The following is a 19,854-nucleotide window of genomic DNA, read 5'->3' on the forward strand; positions in this document are numbered from 1 at the left end:
TCTTTTTCTGTGGTGGTTTGTTCAAATTGTTGCTCATTGTTCTACTGGGTTGTCTTTTCTAATTAATTTAACATTTCTTTATATGTATACTATGGATACTAATCCCTGTAATGTGCTGTGAGTATCTTCTCCCAATATGTGGATTGTCTTTTAACTTTCAAAAGAGTATTTTAATATAAAGATTTTACTTTTGGGGGAGCTTGGGTGGCTCAGTCAGTTAAATGTCTCACTTAGGCTCAGGTCATGATATCATGGTTCGTGAGTTTGAGCCTAGTGTCAGGCTCTGTGCTAACAGCTTGGAGCCTGGAGCCTGCTTCAGATTCTGTGTCTCCCTCTCACTCTGCCCCTCCCCAGCTCATACTCTGTCTCTCTCTCTCTCTCTCAAAAATAAATAAACATTAAAATTTTTTTTAAGTCTTTACTTTTAACACAATCATACCTATCAACATATTCTTTCACTGTTTTTGTTTTTCTAAATCTTAAGAAATCTTTCCATACCTAAAGATTACAAAGATACTGTTCCACAGCTTCTTCTAAAAGTTTTACATTTTGTCTCTCAAACTTTTACTTTTAATTTACCTGAAACTGATTTTTCTGGTTGGACTGATGTGGAAACACACATACAAACACCCCATCACACCCCACATGCACACTATCACATACTGCCCGACACACCATACCCTCCTATACATTGCATCCACATATCCCCCCACTCAGCACCATTTACTGAAACATTTCTGATGTCGCTAAATTACTGAAATACTTCTTATGACATCTATCAAGTTATTATAAACAATGGCCACTGCTGCTTCTAGGCTCTCTTCTATTCCACTGTCCTATCAATGTCTTGTTATCTGAGAAAATATATAAGCATGGTCTGAACAGCACTTCTTCCATTCAATTTTGAACATTATGTGTGTAGTACCTTAGCTAACAATGTATGTATTTAAAAATTTATACTGTGGATGCTAGACTGTAATTATTCTCCACATATTACACCTAACTGTAAGCTCCCTAGAGGAGAGAGCCTATGTTTAATATAAATCTACTGTGTTAGGTACTCGAGGAGTGCTTAATTCACATAGAGAAAAAAAATCATTACTTGCACCTCAGCTTATATAGGCTGTGGTAATAAAAACTAGACAACAACTTCAGTTTTTGCAACACTGATACTACTAAAATACAAAGACAGCACTATGTATGATTTTATTCACCTGCTTGTTCCCATCTCTTGTGTGCTACATCAGTCTAAATGGGGGACAGGTATGGGGGTCACAATCTCAAAGACTCTAGGGCCAGAAAAGTAGCAATTATTGTCAGAGAAGGCCTGGTACAGGGAATTGTAGAAACTATGGTCAACAAGAAAATGCCTAACTAAATCATGCAATTCAGTTTATATAAAAGGGCTGTGTTGGCCAAGGAACAAAATTCTCAGCCCCTGCTGGCTCTAGTTTGAGGCCTCTAGTCATCTAAATACATGTGACATAGTGACAGACTGTCCCTGACTACACAAAAAAATGCAGAAATTAAATATTTCATAAGCATATTTTCTCTTAGGCACTGCTTTAAACAATATGTTGTAATTAGTTTGCTATAATCAGATTTTACTCCTATCAGGTGCTCTGCTATTCTCTACTACAGGCTTAGTTAAGATGTTAAATATCCATTTCCTCCTTAACAAAATGTAGATACTAATAATATCTACTTCCTAGAGTGAAGATTAAATGAATTAATGCACAATGTGCTTAGGATAAAGCCTTAATAGTGATTATCACTTTTATCACTTGATTATCACTGTTACATCCTCATTTTTTAAACATTTAAAATTTTGAATATCTTGTCTACCTTTCTTGATTTACCTTTAATACCTTTCTTGATTTCCACAAATTTCCCACATCAGACTAATAAAACTAAGAGGTTATACTGAATTTTGTATTTTACTTTGACAAATTCAGAAGATAGTTTGCTTTCCAAATTTGACCTGTCAATACTTTACCTTATTGTCAGATTTAATAAGTCTGATAAACACATATACTTCTATAAAATATACAACATTTGCTTTCAATGATTTGTCTCCTCCAGTTAAAATTTCTGAGTTTATTTTTAAAAAGCTAAATAAATTAATTAAATGAAGCAAAGGAAACTTCTAAGGTTTTTAAAATGCTTATGAGCAATTACAGATACATCTGACAAACTGAGTCCTTAGAGTTAACTAAACAGTGAAAGATACCAAATATTGAGTCAGACAAGAGGTCCTTTAGAGACAAGTTATCAGGGTTTTAATCTCCCCATAGTTTTAACCAAAATCTTCACTTATTAAAAATTTTTGGTAATATCTGTATCAGAGTAATAGCTATAATATCAGAGCACCTGGATATGTTTACATACACACACACACACACACACACACACACACACACACACACACACAAATACATATTTATGTATATATACACACACAGACACAAATATATACAAATGCATATATACATATATATGTGTATATACACACACACACATATATACATATACATATATATATGTATGTATGTATATAAATACAATATAGTTCTAGGTACACTGAACATGATAACCCAAATAAAGTGTTTATAGACTTTGGATAAATATGTCAAAAAGGTGTCATTACACAGATACCTCAAAAATTATTTGAAGCCCTTATTCCAAGAAAGCTCCACTGTTGTTACTTTTTTAATGTACTGGAAGTTAAAAATGATCTATTTCAAAACACATCAGACATTAGTAACATAAAGTATATTCTGAATTTACTTATAGTGATCACCTCTTAAAAGAAAAAGGCAAATGGTTCAGCAGCAGTTCAGCCAGTACATTTCCAAGAAGCAGCAGCAGTCTATCACTGAGAAAAACCAGTTCAAACAGATATGATTTAAAGTCCAACAAGTAGGAGGTAGGGAGAGCATGGAGATTAGCTGGAAAGCAAACAACTCCTTTCTGAATCTCCAAATACATATCTAACGAGTTCAATTGTTCTCAAAGGCTTACAATTCCTTATCACTTTCATAGCTCAGTAAATATTAAGTCTTGAGATCTGAGACAACTAGAAAGAAATTTCTTTTTTTTTTTAATTTTTTTTTAACGTTTATTTATTTTTGAGACAGAGAGAGACAGAGCATGAATGGGGGAGGGTCAGAGAGAGAGGGAGACACAGAATCCGAAACAGGCTCCAGGCTCTGAGTGGTCAGCACAGAGCCCGACGCGGGGCTCGAACTCACGGACTGCGAGATCATGACCTGAGCTGAAGTCAGACGCTTAACCGACTGAGCCACCCAGGCGCCCCTAGAAAGAAATTTCTTAACAAAAGGGATCAGTCATCAATTTAGTTCTCCTTATGCCTATGAAAAATTAACTGTTACAAAAACTGCTCCCCTGTCATAAGAACTAGAAAACAGAACAATACATATAAAACAAAAGTTTCCAGATGTTGTAGAATAGGCAGCTTTGAATAGATTCCAAAGAGAAAGGAACAAATGAGGTAGGTAATCCCAGATTACTGCTTGGAAGAAATAGCTAAGATCCAGTAGTGAAAGAGGGTACCAAAACAGAACTTGGAAGTCATGCTAAGTTTGGTATGGCTGAGGTGGCTAGAACTGTCCAGCAGAGGGAAAGCTACACAAGAGGATAGCTCTGGAGATTTACAGAGTTAATTCCCAGGTCTTGGCTAGAGCACTAACCTGAGTACATGTGAAAGTAAATTATCCAAGGTGTTGGAAAGAACTACCAAAAAGTAGTGGAATAAACAATTTCAAAAGCTCACATAGGGCTGAGAATAGTCTGTGCTCTCATCAGACAGAGTACAGAAAGACTTTGCAAAACTAGGGCAATGGAGTCTAAATAATGCTTTAGTATGAAGCTAAATAAATCCCAGAATAAAGGCTGCTTTGGATCCATCATAACTAAGGGTAACAGCAAGCCTCTAAAGGATTCAGTTATTTTACAAGTTACTTATCCATACAATAGAATCCAGTATTCTTTAAAGTAATAAAACTAAATCTAGTCTTCCAAAATGTCACATGTCTGGTATTCAAATAAAAATTACTAGGAATACAAAGATAAAGAAAAGTATAACCCAGAGGCAGCAGAACAATTAAAGTAAAGTCTGGAAATGAAAGAGAAAGGAAATCAAAGAGAAGAACCTTAAGATAGCTATTGTAAATATGACAAATATGCTCAAGGATATTAAGAAAAACACAATCTTGATAATGAGAGAAATGGAGGATAGAAAAGATTCATGATGCAGTTTCAAAAGTAAGAATACTATATACACAATGATAAATACTGTTGTAAACTTGAAGACACAGCAATAAAATGTTACTAAAATAAAGTCCTGAAATTACATAAAAGATTTGGAAAAAACTGAACAGAGCCTCAAAGAACCTTTCATGTAATACCAAGTAGTCAAATATACAGGAAACTAGAGTCCCAGAAAGCGGGGTGGGTGCCATAGAAATAAAGGCTAAAAGATATCCAAAATTGGTGAAAAATATAAACTGATGAATCCAAGAACGTCAACCACCAGACAAGGAAAAAGAAAACCACATTAAGACAGCTCATAATAAAACTGCTGAAAATCAAAAAGAAAAAGAAAAGTCACCAAAGCAGTCAGAAGGAGGAAAGAAAAAACAAAACATGCTAAGTACAGAGGAACAAATAATGTCAGCAGGCATTTTGCCTGAAATCACACAGGGCATTGAACAATGGAATGTTTTTAAATTACTGAAGGAAAAGGAAAACACTGCCAAATAATTCTACAACCAGTAATCATAAATTCCTAAAATTAAGATGCAGTGTACATTAAAAATTTTTTTAATTAATTTATTTTAAGAGAGACAGAGCACAAGCAGGGAAGGAACAGAGAGAAAGGAAAAGAGAAGAATCCCAAGCAGATTCCATACTACCAGCACAGAGCTCTATCTCACCAACTGTGAGATCATGACCTGAGCTGAAATCAAGAGCCAGACGCTCAACCAACTGAACCACCCAGGCACCCTTGCATTGCACATTTTTTTTAAAACCAATAAAACATGAGAACATTTCTTGCTAGCAGGACTTTACTATTAAGACATATTAAAGGAAATTATTTAAGAAAAAAAGATACTAAGTGGAAATTTGGAAAAGCAAAGGGAAACTTAGTATCCCAGAAATAGTCAATGTGTGGGTGAAGGTAAAAACCACATTTCTATTTAAAGCAAAAATAATCACCATGTACTAGGAGTTTTACAACATATACACAAGTAAAACATATGACAGTAGCACAAATGCTAGGAAAAGAGAAAAGAAAATAGCCTGTTGTAAGTGTCTCAAACTACACGTGAAGTAGTAAAATTTGAAAACAGACTGTGACAAGTTATAGTGTAAATCCAAAAACAATCATTAAAATTATTAAACAAAGAGCAAAGACAATACACCAATATTGAAGAAAGAATCACACACACACACACACACACACACACACACACACACACACAAATCTTAAACAAGGCAGGAAAACACTCTAGTTAAAACACAGAGATTGTAAATTGATAAAAAGCAAGACATCAATATGCTGTATACAACAATTTTAAAGACAAAATTATAGATTAAAAAGCTAGAAAAAAAATCTAAATATCACACAGAAACTAAAAAGAAAGGGAGAGTTACTATGTTAATCTAAGACAAAGTGGATTTCAAAATAAGTAAGACCAGGAATGAGGGGGATCATTTCATGAGAAAGGAATCATTTTATCAAGAGGATATAACATGCATAGCTAGGAGGAATGCAAAATGGTACAGAGACACTTTGGAATAGTTGGGAAGTTTCTTATGAAGTTAAACATATACTTAGCATACACTACAGCAATCTCTCAATCTCACTCCCTTATTCCAAGGTAACTTTTTTTTCCTTTTTTCAAATTTTTATCTAAACTCCAGTTAGTTAACAGACAACGTAATATTAGTTTCAGCTGCAGAATTTACTGATACATCACTTACACACAGCAGCCAGTGCTCATCACAAGGGCACTCCTTGATACCCATCATCCATTTAACCTGTCCACAAACCTACCTCACCTCCAATGAACATCAGTTCGTTCTCTATAGTTAAGAGTCTGTTTTATTTCCCCCCCCTCTATGTTCATTTGTTTTCTTTCTTAAATTCCACATGAGTGAAATCAGACAGTATTTGTCTTTCTCTGATGGACTTACTTTGCTTAGCCTGATACTCTCTAGCTCCATCCATGGGGTTGCAAAGACAAGATTTCATTCTATTTTTGGCAGAGTAATATTCCATTACATACATATACCACTTCTGTATCCATTAGTCAGTTGATTGCCATGTGGGAACTTACCATAATTTGGCTATTGTTGACAATGTGCTATAAATACTGTGGTGCATGTACCCCTTTGAATCAGTAGTTTTGTATTCTTTGGGTAAATACCTAGTACTTCAACTGCTGAATCATAGGGTATTTCTATTTTTAACTTTTTTTTTGAGAGAGAGAGAGATAGAGAGAGAGACAGAGTGAGCAAGAGTGGAGGAGGGGTAGAAAGAAGGAGAGAGTATCCAAAGCAGGTTCTGCTCCACCAGTTTGGAGCCCAATGCGGAGCTTGAACCCAGGAACTGTGATATCATTACCTGAGCTGAAACCAAGAGCTGATCAATCAACAAACTGAGCCACCCAGGTGCCCTTCTATTTTAACTTTTTGAGGAACCTCCATAATGTTTTCCTCAGTGGCTGTTCCAGTTTGCATTCCCAACGGTGTAATGGGGATTCCCTTTCTCAGTAAACTCAAAACATCTGTTGTTTGCTGTGTCATTAATTTTAGTCATTCTGACAGGTGTGACATGATACCTCAATGCACTTTTGATTTGTATTTCCCTGATGATGAGTGATGTTGAACAACTTTTCATGTGTCTGTTGGCCTTCTTTGGAAAAATGTCTACTCATGTCTTCTGCTCATTTTTTAACTGGATTATTTGTGTTTTGGGTGTTTAGTTTGATAAGTTCTTTATAAATTTTGGATACTAACGTTTTATCAGATACATCACTTGCAAATATCTTCTCCCATTCCAACGATTGCCTTTTAGTTTTATTGATTGTTTCTTTCACTGTGCAGAAGTTTTTATCTTGATGAAGTCCCAATAGTTTATTTTTGCTTTTGTTCCCCTTGCCTCAGGAGACTTATCTAGTGCAAAGTTGCTATGGCTGATGTCAACAAAGTTACTGTCTGTGTTGTCTAAGATTTTAATAGTTTCCCACCTTACAATTAGGTCTTTTAGCCATTTTAAATTTATTTTTGTGTGTGATGTAAGAAAGTGGCCCAGTTTCATGCCTTTGCATATTGCTGTCCAATTTTCAGAACACCATTTGTTGAAGAGAATTTTTCCCATTAGATATTCCTTCCTGCTTTGTTGAAGATGAAACTGCCATATTGTTGTGGTTCATTTCTGGGTTTTCTATTCTGTTCCACTGATCCATGTGTCTGTTTTTATGCCAGTACCATAGTGTCCTGATCACAACAGCATTGCAATATAACTTAAAGCCTGGAATTGTGATGCTTCCAATTTGCTTTTCTTTGTCATGACTGCCTTGGCTATTCAGGGTCTTTTGTGGTTCTATACAAGTTTTGGAATTGTTTATTCTAGCTCTATGAAAAATGCTGGTGGTATTTTGATAGAGATTGCATTAAATGTGTAGACTGCTTTGGGTAGTAGACATTTTAACAAGTTTGTTCTTCCAGTTAATGATCACGGAACATCTTCATTTCTTTGTGTCCTCTTCAATTTCTTTCATCAGTGTTTTATAGTTTTCAGAGTACAGATCTTTTACCTCTTGAGTAGGTTTATTTCTAGTATCTTAGGGTTGTTGGTGCACTTGTAAATGGAATCCATTCCTTGATTTCTCTTTCTGCTGCTATATTATTGGCATATAGAAATACAAAAGATTTCTGTGCCTTGATTTTGAATCCTATGACTTTACTGAATTCATCTGCATAATAACTTCCAACTGTCAGTTCTAGCAATTTTTTGATGGAGTCTTTCGGGTTTTCTATATGGAGTATCACATCATCTGCAAAGACTGAAGTCTGACTTCTTCCTTGCTGATGTGGATGCCTTTTATTTATTTTTGTTTTCTGAATGCTGTGGCTAGGACTTTCAGTACTATGTCAAAGTAACAATGGTTGGAGTGGACATCCCTATCTTGTTCCTGACTGTAGAGGAAATTATCTCAGTTTTTCCCCACTGAAGAAGATATTAGCTGTGGTTTTTTCGTATATGACCTTTATTATGTTGTTATGTTCTCTCTAATAACCCTACTACATTGAGGGTTTTTATCACGAATAGATATTGTACTTTGTCAAATGTTTTTTTTTGCATCTGTTTAAAAGATCATATGGTTCTTATCCTTTCCTTTATTAATGTGGTGTATCATGATGATTGATTTACAAATACTGAACCACCCCTTGATCATGGGGATTCTTTTAATGTACTGTTAGATTTGGTTTGCTGCTATTTTATTGAGACTTTTTACATCCATGTTCATCAGGGACATTAACCTCTATTTCTCTTTTAGTGGAGTCTTTATCTGGTTTTGGTATCAGGGTAATTCTGGACTCATAGAATGAATTTGGAAGTTTTCCACCCTCTTCTATATTTTGGAATAGTTTGAGAGGAATAGGTATTAACTCTCCTTTTAATGTTTGGTAGAACCCACCTGTGATGCCACTTGGCCCTGGAATTTGTTTGTCGGGAGAGTTTTGATTATTAATTCAATTTATTTTCCAGTTATTGGTCTGTTCAGTTTTCTATTTCTTCCTATTTAAGTTTTGGTATGATATCTTTCTAGGAATTTATCCAATCTTCAAGGTTTTCCAATTTGTTGGCATATAATTTTTCATAATATTCTCTTACAATTGTTTGTATTCTGTAGTGTTGGCTGTTAATTTTCCTCTTTTATTTTTATTTTATTTTGGTCCTTCCTTTCTTTCTTTCTTTCTTTTTTTTTTTTTGATAAATCTGGCTAAGAGTTTATCAATGTTACTAACATTTTCAAAGAAATCCCTAGTTTCATTGGTCTGCTCCATTGTTTTTTTAGTTTCTATACCATTTATTTCTGCTTTAATCTTTATTATTTACCTCCTTCTACTGGCATTAGGCTTCATTTGTTGTTCCTTTTCTACTTCCTTTAGGTGTAGGATTAGGTTTTTCATTTGAGATTTTTCTTGTTTCTTGAAGTAGGCGTGTAGCACTGTATACTTCCACCTTAGGACTGCTTTTCCTGCATATCCCAAAGGTTTTGGACCAGTGTGTTTTCATTTTCATTTGTTTCCAAGTATTTTTCAAATTTCTTCTTTGATTTCCTGGTTGACTCATTCATTGTTTAGTAGCATGTTGTTTAACCTCCAGTATTTGTTGTCTTTTCATAGTTTTTCTTGTGATTGACATCAAGTTTCATAGTGTTGTGGTCAAAAAAGATGGATGGTATGATCTCAATCTTTTTGTACTTTTTGAAGTCTCATTTGTGACCTAGTATGCGATCTATTCAGGGGAATGTCCCATGTGCACTTGAAAATAATGTGTATTCTGGTGTTTTAGGATGGAATATTCTGAATATATCTGTTGAGTCCATCTGGTCCAGTATGTCATTCAAATCCATTGTTTCCTTGTTTAATTTTTTTCCACAGATGATCTGTTCACTGATATAAGTGGGTGATAAAGTCTCCTCCTCTTATTGTATTATTATCAAGGGGTTGCTTTATGTTTGTTATTAATTGTTTTATACACTTGGGTGCCTCCATCTTGGGTGCATAATAACTTCCAACTGTCAGATCTTTTTGGATAGACTCCTTTATTATGATATAGTGCCCTTCTTCATCTTTTGTTATAGTCTTTGGTTTAAAGTGTACCTTGTCCTATATAAGTATTGCTACTCCAACTTTATTTAGGTGTCCACTTGCATGATAAATATTTCTCCATCCTGTCACTTTCAAGGCACAGTTGTGTTAGGTCTAAAATGAGTCTTTTGTAGGCAGCATATAGATGGGTCTTGTCTTTTTATCCAATCTGACACCCTATGTCTTTTGATTTGAGCATTTAGTCAATTTTCACTCAGAATAACTATTGATGGATATGTATTTAATGCCGTTTTATTCCTTCTTTTGTCATGGTTTCTGGAGATGTTCTCTTCTTTCTTGTTTTTGTCACTTTGGTCTTTCCTTTCTACTCAGTTCCCTTTAAGTTTTCTTGCAGGGCTGTTTTAAACTCCATTAGTTTTTGTTCATCTGGGAAACTCTACCTTTCCTTCTATTCTGAATGATAGCCTTGCTGGACAGAGTATTCTTGGCTGCAAAATTTTCCCATTCAGAACTTTGAATACATCATGCCAGTCTCTCCTGACTTGGGAAGTTTCTGTTGAGAAATCTGCAGCGAGCCTTATGGGTTTCCCTTGTAGGTTAGGGACTTCTTTTGTCTTGTTGCTTTTAAGATTTTTTTTCTTAATCACTATATTTTGCAAATTTAATTATAATGCTTTAGTGCTGGCTTACTTTTGTTGATTTTGATGGGAGGTTTCTGTGCCTCCTAGGATCTAGAGAAATTTTCTGCTCCCTTTTCTCTCTTCTACTGAGACTCCTATAATATGAATGTTATTATGCTTGATGGAGTAATTGAGTTCCCTAAGTATATTCTCATGTTGCATAATTCTTCTTTCTCTGTTTTATTCAGCTTCACTATATTTCATTATTTTATCTTCTACATTACCTAGTTGTTTCTCTGCTTCTTCCATCCTTGTGTTCATTGCATCAAGCTTGTTTTGAATGTTACTGCATTTTTCATTTCTGTTTTTAACTTTTATCTCTGTGGTAAGGACATGCATGAAGTCTTCCATTATTTTCTCAAGCCCAGTAAGTATCCTTATGATTGTTGCTTTAAATTCTCCATCAGGTATGTTACTTATATCTGTTTCTCTTAGATCTCTGGCCATGGCCTTGTCTTCTCCTTTCATCTGGGCTAAATTCCTGTCTTGACATTTTATCTAAGTTTCTATCCTCTTCTGTATATTAGAAAACTCCATTAGGTTTCCTGCTTCTAAGAATAATGGCTTTATGAAAGAGATCATATAGTGCCCAGGGCCTGATACTTCAGAGTGTGATGTGTGCACTCTGCTGTTCTTTTCTGGCTGCTGTATCCTTCAGGCCAGTTGTCTGTCTTGCCTGCAGTTGACAGTGTTTGGTCTTTGGCCAGAATCAAGTTTTAACTAGGTATATTCTGGTCTGCTTGCTAAATGAGATATGATACTACTTCCACCTGAACTAAAGTCCTACAGAATTCTCTGGTTGGGAGCCATGGTGTGGGCAGGGGTTTCTGCTGGAAAGGGAACCATGCTAGGATGGGAGAAAGCCATGGTGTGGGCAGGGGTTCTATGGAAAGGGAACCATGCTAGGATGGGAGAAAGCTTGACCAAGAAGGGCAGTAGTGTCAGAGCCCAGGGGTGTGGGGCTTGGTATAAGTAGGTTAGGCAGCCAGTGTTGATGCTATGCTGCTTCCCACAAATGGCTCTGTGTTTATGCTGAGGGCAGGGGAGGGAAATGGCACCAGCCAGCTCCTTTCTTCAAGGAAAGGAGTCCCTGTGCATGCTGTCTATCAGGAAAGCAAGCTGAGAAGAGTGAATAATCTCCCCTCTGTGTGTTCTAGGTGTGTTTCAGATTGCTGTATCCACACTGTCTGCCTCCAGGTTGTTAGCCTGTGGTGCCCTCTGAGCTGTATCACAGCCAAGCCTGCTAGTCTTAAAACTCCAGGCTTTAGGGATGTGGTGTGGGCAGGGGCCTGTCACTGGTCTTCCAGGGGAGGGTCCCACCTAGGCAGAAATTCTTAGGTTGCTAAAAAGACAAAAGTCCTATGACATACTGTCCTAATCAATCTGAAGTACTCAAAGGAGTTAACTAAGGCTTTAAAGTAGTTATATTGGCAGAAAAACCTAGTGTGATATAAGAGTTCTGTCTCAACTGCTAAGCAACTCCTAGATTTTGTACCTATACTCATATAAAAGTGGGCTAATAAGGGAGTAGAGCTTCCATCAAGGGAATTTTCTCCAATAATCCTCCAAGATGGCACAGGGAAACATGAAACAAAGAAAATGTCATTGATAGGCTGAATCTGGGGACTCTTTGGAATAAGCTAACCAATTATGTCAATCCATCGCTAGGGAAGGGACTCAATGAAAAAAGACTCAATTAGGTTAACTTTGTTATCCTTATGAGGCAGAATGTAGAAAATTACATGGAATAAGTGATAGCTATCTTGCTATTTTTGCTTTTTTGAACTGTTATTTTAAATTGCAGTTATTCTGTTTTTTGCTTCTATTACTTTACATGAAGTATGTCAGACATTTGTATATTTTTAATTTAGCCTATAAGTGAATTTACATCCCTATCTGAGACAAAATGGACACCAATCAGCTAATTTTAATCTTGGAGATGAGAGTCACTTCTAGGCATGGCATGTGGGACAGAGAATGAGTGTATCTGTGGTTATAAATGGAAAACTGTACTAGGTTCAGCAAAAGCACCATTTGAACTGGATGGAGAAAGGGTGTGTGTGTATGCTGGCAACAAAGAAATGAATACCATTGTTTATCTACCAAAAAGACCCCCTTTTCTGTATTTTATTCATTCTTGAGGGAACTTTTCTATTTGCATTCAACCAAGTGTGTGCTGTCAATCACAGTATTCCATCCCTCTGTAATACAAATCAGAATCTTTCCACATAATATACTAAATTCAAAGTTAGGAAACAAGAATACTTTGGTGACAAAATTGAACACATAAAGTAATGCTGCTAATAATTATGTATCTAGCCATGTGAAAGAGCCCTGTTGTAAGGAATACAGGTGACATGCACTATAATGCAGAGACAATATAATAAAGTGTCCTGGTGATAATTCTTCATTTTAAGTGTGGCCTTGCCCTTTTTTCATAAGCCAGTCAGATTTACTGTCACTTGCAACTACAAGAGTCCTGACACAATTCTCTTAGAAAAAATCAAGTAGTCTAGTAGGCTAGTATATAGAGTGCACAGGAAATATGGTAGAGGTACTCCTAAGAAACTTGGAAAAACTGAGAAACTTAGTCAGCATCTTAAGTCAGTTCCAAAGCCACTCTATTACAGTCTTTCTCTTGACTGTAACCTAACAGAAAGTACTACCACAGTAAGAAAAAGTCACAGATGGAAATAGTGGTAATGTCCATCCAAGCACTACATGTTTGCATCTGTAGGTAGGTAAGGATACCCTAAAGGTTTAACCTACTAATTGTGAGCATACATACCAGCTTACCTTAGCCTGTCCAACTATATCAAATTGCTATTTCACTCTACATAGGCTATTCTAAGCACAGAAACATACTTCATTTCTTCCAAATTTCAAACACTATTATCTGTTATAGGTAACTATGTCTCATACTTCACAAAGCTATCAGATGGGACTCTAATTTCCCAATACTAATTATACCATGCATGCCTATGTTGCACCTATCCATCTTCCACAAAGGCCAATCATTCAAATGTGCATAGACTGCAATTCTTTCCCTTCCTGTTTTGTTTCTGGGATCTTACATTATTGATTATTCTATGTGTTATAAATTAATTCTTCCCCACAACCATGAGAGATGTAAACTCCATGAAGACAGATACCTTTTCCATCGTATTCATTGCTATATTTTTGATGCCTAGCACATAGTAAGTACTCAAAATTATTTGTTGAAGGCAAGAGTAAATAAATGAATAAAAAGCTAGAAAGGAATAATCTGTAAGAGGTCTTCCATTTCTGAAGTTCTATAATTCTACTTGGAGAAGATCAAGCGTGACAATGGATTTCTGAGGGTTAGAGGCATCATCAAACTTCAGTAATACTTTTCTAGACAAACCTAATATAATTTTTCTTTATCCTTGACTTTACTTCAGATAAATTCACTTTAAATTTTGAGCCTCAAGATGAAATAATTAAAATAGAAAATGACAATAACAAATTATGCTTACTCTTCTTCCCATCCATATCTGCATGAATTTTCCGAGCCAAGAATCCACTTTTGTATACAGCAGCATTTGGGTCATGAGGAATGTCTAAGAATGGGTTGGTAGTACTCCCAATACGACTGATGGTCTTTGGATGTGTTCCATTAGCCTTCTCATCAGTTCCTTCAGTTGGAGATTTTTTTTTCTCCTCATCATCTCTAAAGGGAGAAAACACAGTTTGAGCACCTAACACAATATTCAATGAACAAAGTTATTTAGTGTAATAAACTATCATGTTTTCCAATAGTCCATCAGTCTTGATAAAAACACTATAATAAGAGCTATCACTTACTGTGTGTCTGTGTCAAATATTAATGATCATAAAGATCTTGTAAGATGGATATTAGTATCCTATATTACAGATAAGGAAGCAAACTCAGAGAGTTTAAATAAATTCCCAAGGCCACAGATCTAGTAATCAAAGAGAGATGGTAAGGTAATGATTGCAAAATCTCTAAAGCCTTTGCTCTTTCTACCCACTACCTTCATACCTGTCTTCTTTCAAGAGTGAGGATTCTTTTGCTGAAATCATGATTTTGATTTTGATTTTTACATGTTTTAGCACATCGCCAAGTACACAGAATACAATGAATAATTTTAGATTAAGTACAATGAATAATACTGAACTATATCCACCAAATAATCTCTTATATTGAAACCCCCAGTAAAGCTATCAATGTGGTAGGATGGTGGCGTCATTTAGTACTTTGGCATCTTCTAGCTACAATTTTCTCAACTGCCATAAAAATGTGGGGCACCACTGAGAAAACCAATTGCCCAGTCTTTTGTGAATCTCTGTTCCTTCAAGCAGGGCAAATCTTTTAATGTACACTTAGTATGAAGTTTGCAGAAAATGGATGCTTACATTCAATTAATAAAGAGGAGTGAAATGAAGATGAAAGCTAATAGACTGATAAACTGCTGAAAAACACAACACCAAATTAAGAACATTTGTCTTATTTCACCTGTTTCAATTTCTTGGCTTACCTTTGTTTTTACTGTTTATTAGACACTCATGATTAAAGATTTTTGATTAAAACTTCAAAATAACCACCACGAAAATATATTTAAAATAAACCACAAAATTAACAATTATCAAAGTTGTGCATTTGGTGATCAAATTAAAAATATGTTTTTTTTCTCCACTGCTATTTGAGTATTTGAAGATAATCTTTTGTCTTCCTGCTTTAAAAATTTTTTATCACTACATTTTGTAAATTTAATTGCAATATGTCTTGGTGTTGGCTGGCTTTTTTGCTTTGGATGGGAGTTTTCTGTCTCCTGGATCTGGATGTCTTTTTCCTTTCCCAGATTAGGGATGTTTTCACCTATTCTTCGCTCAAATAAATTTTCTGCCCCCTTTTCTGTCTTCTTCTTTTGGCACTTCTATAATGTTATTATGCTTGATTGAACCACTGAGTTCCCTAAGTCCATTCTCATGTTGCATAATTCTTCTTTTGTTCAGCTTCGTTTCTTTCAATTATTTTGTCTTCTAGGTCATTGTTCCTCTACTACTTACAGCCTGCTGTTCATTGCATCAAGCATGTTTGTAATCTTGTTTATTGCACTCTTATCTCTGAATGGTTCTGTTTTCACTTTCTTATTTCTGTGGCAAGGGTCCCCTGGATGTTTTCTATACTTTTTTTAAGCTCAGTGACTATCCTTATAATTGTTGCTTTAAATTATCAATCATGAATGTTACTTATATCTTTTTCTTAGATATCTGGCTGTGGATGTAATTTGTTCTTTCATTTGGTATAAATTCCTCTATCTTGACATTTTGTCTAAGGCTTTGTCTTTTTTTCTGGCTAGAAAAGCTAGTTATTTTTCCTGCTCCTGAAAGCAATGGCTCCTTAAGGAAGAGAATATGTAATGTCCTGGACCTGGTGATTCAGGGATTTTCTCTGGTGTGTGCTGTCTCTGCTCTGCTATTGTGCTTTGGCTGCTGTATCCTTCAGGCTGGTCATCTGCAGAGGCTCTCCTTGCCTTCTGTGAGCAGTGTTTGTTCCCTGGTCTGAATGTGGCAAGTTTTATGTAAATTTTTACTGGTCTACTTGTAAAATGAGACCTGACACAACCTCCACAAGAACACTATGGTCAGTAGACATGGTATGGGCAATGGTTTCTGCTGGTCATCTGGGGTTGGGGCCCACCATGCTGGGAATGAGGCATGCTTGCCTGATAAGGGCTGTCCCACCATAATGTAGGGAGTTAGGGCCTGGTGTATGCAAGTTAGGCAGCCAGTGTTGGCAATATGCTACTTCTGGTAGGTGGCTGTGTTTTTGCTGAGGGGTTGGGGATGGAATTGGCACTAGCCAACTCCTTTGTTCCTGAAGAGATATCTCTGTGAATGCTTCCCATCAGGAACATGCCCCAAGAGTGAATAATGTCCCTCTTGGGTGCCCCAGGCATTTTTCAGATTGCTGCTTCCATGCTGTTGCCTTTGGTTGGTTTGCCTGCCTTCTCTCCAAGAGCAGCACAGTGCCCTCTGGACTATATCCCAGGCAAGCATCCTGACCTTTAAAAATCCAGGCTCTTGGGTCACTTGGGAGGCTTAGTCAGTTAAGTATCTGACTTTGGCTCAGGTGATGATCTCAAGGGTCATGGGTTGGAGACCGGTATTGGGCTCTATGCTGAAAGTGCAAAGCCTGCTTCAGGTTCTCTGTTTCCCTCTCTCTCTGCCCCTCCTCTCTTGCTCTCTTGCTCTTAAAAACAAACATTTAAAAAAAAAATACAGGTTCTAAGCAAGTTCTCATGATATCCAGCCCGTCTTGTTTTCCAAGGCAATGGCTTTGAGGCAATATTCTCCTTGCGTGTTGCTCTCTCTCTCATCCTTTTCTGTGACCACAACTCTCTCCCCTCTGTAGCACCTGGAATCAGTTTCTCCCCTAAACCATATCTCCATACTTCCTACATTCTTTGATGAGGATTCTTCTCTCCCTTAAGTTGTGGAGTTTGTTGTCAGTCTTCATGTCAATTTCTGGGTTATTTAGGATGATCTGATAGTTATCTAGTTGTGTTCATAGGACAACATGAGCCTAGGATCCTCCTACTCTGCTGTCATCCTCCTCTCCCTCTGGAATTACTGATTTATGCATGCAAGAGATTTAATTATTTATTCATTTATTTAAAATTAATGGCCACTATTGATTTTCACAAAACTACCTTCCGAAGGTTGCAAAAACCCTGGAAAATCATAATTAGTTACTGTATGGATCAGATTTCCTCTTCTATGTTGCTTTATTAAAAATTTTTTGCATGTAGTTGACCATTTAATGTGAGATATTTAAAGTATATAGTATGAGGATTTAATATACATCATGAAAGGGGTCCCTCATTGAGTTAACACACTCCTCACCTCACACTTATATATATATATATATATATATATATACACACACATATATATATAAATTTATATGTATATATATAAATATATACATATATGTAAAATATATATACACACTTATACATATATAAATATGTAAAATTATATGTATATATAAATATATACATATATAAAAATATATGTGTATATATATATAAATTTTGTGTGTGAAGATATATAAATTCTATTCTCAGAAAATTTCAAATATTCAATGCACTGTTATCAACTGTACTCAGCATGTTATACATTACTTCCTTAGATTGTATCCATCTTATAACTGAGAAGTTTATATTCTTTTACCACTTGTTCCCTACTTCCCTCACAACTCAACTCTTGAAAGTGACATATTCTTCACTGTTGTAAATTCAACTTTCTTTTAAAATTCCACATATTACAATACAACAAGGGATACCATGTAGTATTTGTCTTTCTCTGTCTTCAGTTAGCATAACGGCTTCCAGATTCATTCATGTCTACTACCTATGATAAGATTTCACTCTTTTATAAGGGTGCGTAATATTCCATTGTGTATATATAGTTGTATCCATACATCTGTAGATAGACACTTAGGTTTTCCCCATACTTTGGATATTATAAATAATTCTTCTATAAATATGAGAGTACAGGTAATTCTTTCAGATAATTATTTTGTGTTCTTTGGCTTATATTCAGAAGTGGGATTATTGGTAGTTCTATTTTTAATTTGTTGAGGAACCTCCATGCTGTTTGCCATAGCAACTATACAGGTTAACATTTCCACAAACAGTGTAAATATCTTTCCCACTTAGTAGGTTGCCTTTTTATTTTGTTAACGGTTTCCTTTGTTGTGTGGAACTATTTAGTTTGATGTGGTCTCACTTAATTTTGCTTTTGTTCCTAAATCTAAAAATTCACTATCAAGACTAATGTCAAAGAGCATACTCTTTAGATTTTCTTCTATGAGCTTTATGGTTTCAGGTCTTATGTTCAAAGATTTAATCCATTTTGAGTTGATTTTTGTGTAAAGTAGAAGACAGAGGTCCAATTTCATTCTCTTCCATGTGGATATCCAATTTTCCTAAAAACCATTTCTTGGACACATAATCTTTTCCCCACTGTATATTCTTGGCTGTCCTGTTAAAAATTAATTGAACAAATTCTATGAGTTTATTTCTAGGCTCTCTATTCTGTTCCATTGATCTGTGTGTCTGTTTTTTACATCAGTGCCAAACTGCTGATTACTATAGATTTGTAATATAGTTTGAAATCAGGAATTATAATGCCTCCAGCTTTGTTCTTCTTTCTGAAGATTGCTGTGGTAAGATATCACAAAAAAGAGAACTACAGGCCAATATTTCTCATTAATATGAGAAACTTGTCAACAAAATATTAGAAAAGTAAAGCCAACAATATATTTAAAAAAATTATACACCATGGTCAAGTGGGATTTATTCTGTGCATGCAAGTGTGGTTCAATATTTGCAAAACATTCAACAAGATATGTCACAGCAATAAGAGAAAGGATAAAAAAACACATTTTAATACATGCAGAAAAAGCTTTCTACAAAGTACAATTTTCATTCATGATTAAAATCCTCTGCAAAGTCTGTCTAGAGCTAACATATCTCAATATAATAAAGGCCTCATATGAAAAACCCACAGCCAAAATCATACACAATGGGAAAAAATTGGAGAGCTTTTCTGGTCAGGTGAGGAACAAAACAAGGATGTCCACTTTCACCACTCTTATTCAACATGGTACTGGAAATCCTAGCCACAGAAATTAAACAAAAGAAATAACAGGCATCCAAATTGGCAAGGAAGAAGTCAAACTTTTACTATTTACTATTTGCATATGACATGATAGAAACCCTAAAGACTTCACCAAACAACCACCAGAACTGATAAATGAATTCAGTAAATTTGCAGGATACAAAAATCAATTGAATTCCTATACTCTCATAATGAAACAGCAGAAACAGAAATTAATAATTCCATTTAACAGTAAGATACCTAGCAATAAACATAACTAAAAAGGTGAAAGACCTGTACTCTGAAAACCATAAAACATTGATAAAAAGGGGTGTTATGTGGCCAAGCTGGTTAAACGTGACTCTTGATTTTGGCTTAGGTCATGATCTCACAGTTCACAGAGTTTGAGCCCTGCATCAGGTTTTGCACTGACAGTGCAGACCCTGCTTGGGATTCTCTCTCTCTCTCTCTCTCTCTCTCTTTGTTCTCCGCACACACTCTATCTCAAACTAAACAAATAAAAATTAAAAAAAAACACTGATAAAAGAAATTCAAGACAATGTGAAGAAGTGGAAAGACAATCCATGCTCATGGATTGGAAGAACACATTTTTTTAAATGTTTAAACAACTTAAAGCAATCTACAGATTTAA

The 19,854-nt window shown here is 35.5% G+C and overlaps 1 protein-coding gene across 7 annotated transcripts in view; it reads right to left on the reverse strand.

Moving 5' to 3' along the window:
- PSD3 (pleckstrin and Sec7 domain containing 3) overlaps positions 1–19,854 on the reverse strand; it is a 789,820-nt gene that overhangs the window by 169,133 nt on the left and 600,833 nt on the right. For all 7 annotated transcript variants that reach the window (XM_047855372.1, XM_047855373.1, XM_047855375.1 and 4 more), the window contains one exon: positions 14,048–14,241. In XM_047855372.1, the coding sequence (XP_047711328.1) occupies positions 14,048–14,241 (194 nt within the window). The remainder of the gene's footprint in view (positions 1–14,047; positions 14,242–19,854) is intronic.

Source organism: Prionailurus viverrinus, chromosome B1 (assembly GCF_022837055.1).
Source record: "Prionailurus viverrinus isolate Anna chromosome B1, UM_Priviv_1.0, whole genome shotgun sequence".
Lineage (NCBI taxonomy): Eukaryota > Metazoa > Chordata > Mammalia > Carnivora > Felidae > Prionailurus > Prionailurus viverrinus.